Source organism: Octodon degus, unplaced genomic scaffold (genome assembly GCF_000260255.1).
Source record: "Octodon degus isolate 3935 unplaced genomic scaffold, OctDeg1.0 scaffold00035, whole genome shotgun sequence".
NCBI classification, from domain to species: Eukaryota; Metazoa; Chordata; class Mammalia; order Rodentia; family Octodontidae; genus Octodon; species Octodon degus.
In genome coordinates this window covers 15,262,070-15,269,950 of record NW_004524611.1, presented here as the reverse complement: position 1 = coordinate 15,269,950, position 7,881 = coordinate 15,262,070, and the positions used below count along the sequence as shown (strand labels likewise).

The 7,881-nt window shown below is 60.2% G+C and overlaps 1 protein-coding gene across 1 annotated transcript in view; it reads left to right on the top strand.

Annotated features, from left to right (window-relative positions):
- Col26a1 (collagen type XXVI alpha 1 chain) overlaps positions 1 to 7,328 on the top strand; it is a 155,377-nt gene extending 148,049 nt beyond the window's left edge. The window contains exons 6-12 of the mRNA XM_023714313.1: positions 1,176 to 1,274; positions 1,421 to 1,573; positions 2,683 to 2,766; positions 3,724 to 3,776; positions 4,903 to 4,980; positions 6,282 to 6,366; positions 7,159 to 7,328. Of these exons, the coding sequence (XP_023570081.1) occupies positions 1,176 to 1,274; positions 1,421 to 1,573; positions 2,683 to 2,766; positions 3,724 to 3,776; positions 4,903 to 4,980; positions 6,282 to 6,366; positions 7,159 to 7,328 (722 nt within the window). The remainder of the gene's footprint in view (positions 1 to 1,175; positions 1,275 to 1,420; positions 1,574 to 2,682; positions 2,767 to 3,723; positions 3,777 to 4,902; positions 4,981 to 6,281; positions 6,367 to 7,158) is intronic.
- The last annotated feature ends 553 nt before the right edge of the window (positions 7,329 to 7,881 follow it).

Here is a 7,881-nt window from a genome sequence, read left to right as displayed (position 1 = left end):
AAAGAAAGAAAGAAACAGAAATTATCTGCAAATTCTACCCTGATCCAGGCTCTGTCTCTGGGCACAGCAGAGGAAATGAGGCTGGGAAAAGCCAGGTAGCTCCTCTCGGGCCCCAGCAAGCAGGAGGCCTCTTGCCTTGGTGACTCTCAGGCCGGTGGAGGGGACACCCCCTTTTTCTCCTTGCTCAACTCTGCACACACACACCTGTCCCTCACCTCCACTGTCCTGTCAGTGTGCAGGGACTTGTCACCAGGGCAGGCAGAAGGGCAGATCCCCCCAGAGCAGGCCAGTGGCCTCAGGAGCCAGTCTTGTGGTCCCGGGCGGAGCAGCAGGTATCTGAAGGCCATGGCAGGAGGAGTGCGGCTCAGGTCTGCTGTGAGGAGAGTGGCCATCTCACTCTGGCCCCTTGGCCCACCCCTCCCGCCGCTGTCCTCAAGATCTTACCCTAGACAGCAACCACTTCTTCAGAGCCTGAGGAGGTGGAAGGCCATGAGCCTGCTGGTCAAACCCTTTCTAGCTGAGGAATATGCAGTTCCGGTGATGGCCACCAGATGGCGCGCGCACCACACAAATGGTGTCCTGGCCGTCCTCCTGGTTGGCCCAGGACTCCTTGAAACTAGCTGCCCCCCTGTAGAGCTCTTCCTTTAGATCCTTAAGTCACACGCAGCCTGAGAAGATCCCCCTCCTCCTCCTCCTCTTCAGCAAACCCAGAGGGAGAAGCAGCTGTCCCCAGGCCAGAAAGCTGAGCCCCCATTTCCGTCTCCTCTATCCCTAATTGGGCAGATTTGCCTGAGAGGCCATAATGAGGACACCTGCCCCAGGCCCAGAACGTGACCCTGAGCAGGGAGGCAGTAGGACTAGAAGGAGGGAGCAGCAGTGAACCAACCTGAACTCTATGCTGGCTCTGTGACTTTGAGCAAAGGACCAAACCTTTCTGGGTCTCAGTTTTTCCACCTGGAAAATGGGAACAAAGGTTGTTCTTGGGGTCATAGATGGAAATGGGATGAAGGTGGCCTGTCAACTGTAGGGACTGACACACCGCATCATGGTGGGGCTGGAGGCATTGGGAAGGGTCGGGGGTGGGACACTGAGGAACAGTGAACCAACAAGAAGACCTGGAGCACAGGGGCGCCTGGGCCCACCGTGTCCGCAGCCTCGTCCCTCTGTCTTCCCAGGACCCCCGGGACAGACGGGACCACCAGGACCTGCAGGGCCACCAGGGTCCAAAGGGGACCGGGGCCAGATGGGAGAGAAAGGCCCAGTGGGGCCACCGGGTAAGGACTCCAGCCTGACGCTATCTCCAGAGCAAAGGGCACCCTGACCTTGCTGGGGCTCCCAGCTCCCGCCCATGCCCTCTCCCTCCTGTGCTGTCACAACCCTGGCCCGCCATTCATCCTGACTCTTCTTTTCCCCACTACAGGGCTCCTAGGGCCACCAGGGCCCCGTGGACTTCCTGGAGAGATGGGGCGTCCTGGCCCCCCTGGCCCCCCTGGCCCAGCAGGCAGCCCAGGCCTCTCACCAAGTGACCCCCAAGGTGTCCTCTATTCCCTGCAGCCACCTACGGACAAGGACAGTGAGTGTTGTGGGGGGCCAGGCTCAGCTGTCTTTGGGGGAATGAGCCCCCCAGAGGGACCTTGGGAAGTGGGGGTCCTGCCGGTGAGCACCTGACCGGGGCTGGGAGGGCTCTAAGGAGCGACTGTCTCCACACAGGGAAGGGGCAGTGGTGGCGCTTGGACACTGTCACCCAGGAGTATCTTGGGGTCACCCAAGCCCCACCTTTGCTTGGGCTTCTGTCCCCAGGTAGCACAACCCCACCTGGCCTGTGCCTGGACCCCTCCCCCTCTCCCAGCCTCAGTTTCCCTCTCTGTAGAGGGGAGGTGGCCATATTCCCTCGAATCCTCTGCCAAGACTTGATCAGGAGGAGGGCTCATTCCCAGCGGGTGGGATCCCAAATGCCTCCCACGGGTGCAGGGGCTGCCAGGTGGCAGGTGTCAGGGCAGGGAGGGGTCAGACTGGCTGCCCGTCCAGCAGTGGGCACAAGGATGCCCCCGGGCAGGGGCTGAGTGGGCAGGGCTTGTGAACCTGCAGCGGAAGAGTCAGTGGCCTGCACCCTGAGCCCTGACATGCCAGTCAAGGGCCTTGGCTGCCTGTCCTGGGCATAAAGCCCCGTACCTGGCACTGCCCAGTGCCACCCATTGCCTGGAGGTTTGAGATGTGAGCACCAGGAAGAATATGGGTACCTGGCCAGATCTTCACCTGCCAAGTGATTGTGCCACCAGGCCGTAGGGTCTTCCTGCCCCCCCCTCCTGTCCATGTAGGGGTCGGGCCCAGCCACCTGCCCACCCTGGCATTTCTGGGCTTCGAAGAGGACCTTACATAGGACCATGGGAGTCACTTGTGAGCTCCATGCTGCCCAGCAGTATGACCACAGGGGTGGAGGGTGCAGGGACAGGGAGGCTCAGAGGGCAGGCGGGGCTTACTGGAGGAGGGCACATTAGGGTGGGTGCCTGGTGGGTCTGGGTGAGACCACCAGCCCGACTCAGAGAAGCCGGGTCCGGCCGAGCCCCTGAGGGAGTGGATGCCAGCCTGGCTTCCCCTGCCGGAGCCTCCCTGTTACCCTTCTGAGCTGCGGGGGCAGCCCCAGCCCAGGCTGCAGCTCTGCTCGGCCTGCTCTTCCCACAGATGGGGACTCTCAGCTGGGACCTGCCGTCGTGGACACTGTGCTGGCAGGTATCCCTGGGCCGCGCGGTCCTCCCGGCCCCCCCGGTAAGTGGATGACAGATCCTTTCATCTCTTCCTGGGCTTGCCCTGAGCTGGTAGCCTGGATCACCCCCGCCTGGGGGGAACCTGTCTTCCCAGGGGCCAGTGCCCTGTGGGGCGAGGCAGCCAAGAGAGGCAGCCTGGGCTGTCCTTTTGTCTGTAGGGAGAGCAGGGCTGGGGACAGCGTGGGGTCACACAGAGGACGCACTGAGCAGTAGAAAAGGGAGCCTTGTGGGAGGGGAGAGCTGGGCTTAGCACAAGGGGCCTGCCTCTAGGCCCAGCCTGACCCCATCTGCCCGTGAACCCTCACTGGGTGGGGACCCAGGGCAGGGACTGGTGGCCATCCGCAGAGCCATGGGTGCCCAGCTGCATGCAGAACCTCCAGCGCCTTGACAGGGCATCTGGCCATGCACTCGATCTTGTGTGCAGTTGACAAACATTCACTGAACACTTACCATGTGCCAAGCAGGGCTCCAGGCCGCAGGACATGTAAATACCTGCAGTGACTGTCCCCGGACACTCACGCTCTGGCTGGGGAGGCAAACAGGTCACTTCCACGGGGTCTGCGAAAGCAAAGTAGAGTCCCGGGGACAGCTGCGCCGGCTCCCTGCCAGGCCCAGGGTCCTAGGATGGGCATCGTGAGAAGGAAGTCGAGGGAGGAGGAGCAGGCCAAGGCGTAGAAGAGGGGAGAGTGCGTGGAGAAGGGAACAGGGACGTGGGAGGAGCAGGGACACAGGACTGAGGTCAGGTGCAGCTCTGGGCTGGCTGCAGAGCTGTGGGCCTGGGGTGTGTGTCACTTCCGGTCCCCAGCAGTCCCTCAACAAACCTCCACACCACCCTGCTGGACAGTCCGAGGGCACAGGCACTGGGGTTGGGGAAGGGGGAGCGAGAATGTCCCCTCTGGTACTCTTGGCGACAATGAACTCCTCTAGACCAGGTGACCATTGGTGACTCTGCCCATAGGTCCCCCAGGACCACATGGTCCCCCAGGACCTCCAGGAGCCCCCGGATCCCAGGTGAGGATTTGGCTGCTTCTGGTGTGGTGTGGGGAATGAGCTTGGGGACCACTGTGTCCTAGAGGAGGGAAGGCAGGCCATGCCAGCATGGGCCTCCCAGGAAGAAGCCGGTCTAGCCGGCCAGACACCCAGGGAAGGTGCTGTGGACTTTTGCTGTGTTAGCTGCTGTGACCCTTTGCCCCTTCCTGAGAATCGCCCGCCCGTGGGGAGCCAGCCTGAGTAGTCCCAGAGCCAGGCTGGCTCTGCCTCTCCAGCCATCAGTTCAGATCAAGGCAGGACAAGCGCAAAGGCCCTGAGGCAGGAAGCAGGGGGAGAGAAAGGCCCCTTCCAGGTCACACCTGGGGCCGCTTCCTGTACCTGGGACCCTCCTCGAGATGGCCCATGCACCCATGGGTGTGGCACCTTTGTGACCTGGGGACCCAGTCTTTGACACATGGCTTTTGGGCAAATCTCAGATCCAACCCTAGGTCACATCTTGGCAAGTAGGCCTGGCATTGCCAGGCTGTCACCTGCTTGCTGAGCCCTAGGCCAGCCCTCCCTTATGTGTGTGACGGAGCACCTGCTATGCAGGTGACAGGACTGGAAGCTACAGCTAGACCAGGGGTCACTAGCCAGGTACAGATACCCCGGGGCCTGGGTGGTGGTTGGGTCTGATATGTCCTCCACACTATCTAAGTATCTTTCTTTTTCTGACACTGGGGGTTGAACCCAGGGCCTTTATACTGAGCTACATCCCTAGCCTTTTTTTTTTTTTTTTTTTTGAGACAGAGTCTCACTAAGTTGCAGAGTTCCCCATGCTGGGCTCAGACTTGTGATCCTCCTGCCTCAGCCCCCCTCAGAGCTGGGATTGCAGGTGTGCACCACCACACCTGGTTATGGGTCCCAATCTAGAGCCCAGGAGCAGAGTCCCTAGAGGCAGCACTTGATGATGCCTGAATAGCTGAGACTGGAGCTCTCCAGGCCCCGAGCTCACTGCCTGCTGCCCCCGAAGCCAGTCAGGGCTCTGCCTGTGCCAGACCCTCCTTGCCCCACCTCAGAGCAGGAGACCCCAAGGCCCAGCAGCTTCCCCAGGCCCTGCCTGTCCCCGTGGTTCTCCTGCAAGGGACATGAGGTGCTCACTCCACAGGTGCTGACTGCACGATTTGCTTCCCAGAGTGCGCCTGGAGTGACTTCGGAGGAAGGGGACAAAGCCACCAATGGGGAGGTAACTAACTCTGCCTGTCATTCACTTCCCTGAGTGCCATGGGGCCCAGGGGATACTCACAGGCCTGCACTGGGTCTTCAGCCAGCCCAGAGCTGGGGCTGGGCCACCCGGTATATGAGGTCCCAACCCCATGTAAAGACACCCAGTGGGTGCAGTAGTGACACCAGGGCCATGTCAGGCTGGGTGACTGGCCCTGGGGGTGAAGCGGAGGTACTAGGGGAAAATCACTGTGAGGGAGCAGGGCTGGAGCAAATGGGGACCTGGGCTTCAGCAGGGGGCAGGGTGACAGGTGCTGGGTCACAGGCCACTCTCCCAGAGGCCCTGGGAGGTCACCCTGACACTCCTGACCTCATTTCATAGGAATAACTTGGGCTTCAGAGACAGGAGGCTGAGCTGGGTACTGGACAGAGGGGGCCTGCAGCTCCCTGTTCCCCACCCTCATCTCCTTCCCTGGCCTGGGGACATGGACAGCCTGTCCCTGAGGAGGGCTGTCCCTGATACCATACATCCTGCCCTCCTGTCACCCTTGCCTTCCTGGGGAGACCTCTGCTGTAACCCAGGAGGTTTGCCTGGATTACTTCAGTTCAGTTTGCAGCTAGATTAGTCTGAGCGTAATGGCCACCCCGTCCTGCTGCCCATCTTGCTGCCAGCACCCTGGGCTGGGCTGGGCTGGGCTGCGCTGGCTGTCGTGAGCAGTGGGCTTGTCTCTTCACCACCACTTTCCTTGCAAAGTGGCCTCAACAGCCATCTTCTTGATATGAGGGTGCCCTGTCTCAGCACTGTCACATGTCCCCACACAAGGTCCTCTGCCTGTGTAGACAGCGGTGCTATAACTGTGGGTGTCGCCCACCTCCTACCAGACTTCAGGAAGCCACAGCCGTGCTCTTTGCTCAATGCAGCTCGTGCGCCCAGGTGGGTGATGTTCAGGCAGGCAGCGGGGCCCTGTGCTGGGTCCCCTGAGCCTCAGGGTATTTTCTGTAAGTGGCATCACAAGGAAGCAACCAGGCAGCCATGGGAGGATGAAACAGCCCCAGCTGAGGGCCAGCAGGTCTAGATTTGAAGCCCGGGTCAGCCGTGTCCAGGCTGTGTGACCACGGGGACCAGCCCAGAGCTGGTCTCTGTGCATTTGGGCTTTCATCTGTAAACAGGGCTGGAAGTCCATCCAGCCCCCAGACGCTCAGCCTGTGACTGTGACAGCTGCTCACCGTGATGATGGTGACCGGTGGGAAGAGGCGGGAGGGGGCTGTGAGCCGTGTCAACTGTGCCCAGGTAGCCCTGACCCCAACCCTTCCTCCCACCAGGGCGAGGGGGTGCAGCAGCTGCGAGAGGCTCTGAAGATCCTGGCAGAGAGAGTCCTCATCCTGGAGCACATGATTGGCATCCACGGTACGCAGCTCCCAGCCCACCCTTGCTTCCCACGCCCTGTGACTGCCTCAGCACTGCTCCTTGGCACTTGGCTGTTAGAGGGTGGGCTTTGCCAGACCCATAGGACCCTGTCCCTCCCCTGCTTAAGGACGCCCCATGGGAGACATCAGTGTGTCTACTCCACTCCCCAAGATGCACCCCCAACATCATGAGCCCAGTGACAGACCACAGTGGTCATGGCAGCCCTCTCCCATCTCTGTGCCTGGGATCCAGACCATCCTCCCCTGGGAACACTGTTGTTCCTTCCATCATGGGTGGAGGCCACTTCTCCTTCTGGTATATCTGGAGTCTCTTCTGCTGTGAGTGCTGGTGCCTCTGTGTTTATTAATAAGTGGATGAATGACTGAGTGAGGCTGTGGATGGATAGTGGGTGAATGAATGAATGAATGTTGGGTGAATGAATGTTGGGTGAATGAATGAGTACATGATGACTAAATGCATGAATGAATAGATGCATGAATGGGTGAACAGGTGGTTGAATGGGTGGGTGGCTGAATTAATGGGTGAGCAACTGGATGAATGGATGAGTGGATGGATGAATGGGGGGGTGGCTGGATGAGTGGGTGGCTGGCTGGATGAATGGGGGGGTGGATGAGTGAATGGGGGGGTGGATGAGTGAATGAGGAGCCCAAGCCAGGTAGTGTCTTGTTCTGTCCCACTAGACAAGGGCTTATCTGCATACCCAGGTGCTGGGAGCAGAGGTGCCCTAAGGGCCAAGGCTGTTTCAAGCCTCTTCTCTTTCCCTCCTTCCAGATCCTCAGGCTACCCCTGAGGGGGGCTCCGGCCAGGATGCCACCCTGAGAGCCAACCTCAAGATGAAACGGGGTGGCCCCCAACCTGATGGTGCCCTGGCTGCCCTGGTCACCCTGCTTGGTCCTGAGTCGGCGCAGAAGAGCACTGGCCAGGCCAGTGGCAGGAAGTGAGGGCCAGATCTCCAGAGCAAGCCCAGCCCCGGCAAAGGACACTGCCTGGGATGTGCTGCCACTGGACCTGGAGGAGGCCCATTTAGAGCACAGCTTCAGCCTGGACAATTGTGAAGGACACTGTCCTGGGCTTGGGGGTCCTCGGGGGCAGACAGTACCTCCAGGCCAGGCTTTCAAGGGGACTGGCACCCTTGACAGAGCCCTTTCCTTGCCCTGTCCACACCTACTCCAGTCCCTGCTGGAGACAGGGCCTGAGTGGGCTGGGTGTCAGCTGAGAATAACCATAGTCCTTGTCATTTAGCGACCCCTCAGCTTCTGGGCCCATCCAGGGAGCTTTCTCTATGTTGTCTCATTTAACCCGTAGGAGGTAGGCTTGTCATCCCTACTTGATGTGGGGACTGGTGCTCAGAAGGCATAAATAACCCAGAAGGCCCCAGGATCACAGGTGCCCGGGAAGGATTTGAACCCTGACTTCTTGGGTCCTACTGCCCTGTCACCTGGGCACCACCAGTTTCTTTCCTTTCATGAGAAAGTAGACAAGAGGGTTCAGGTG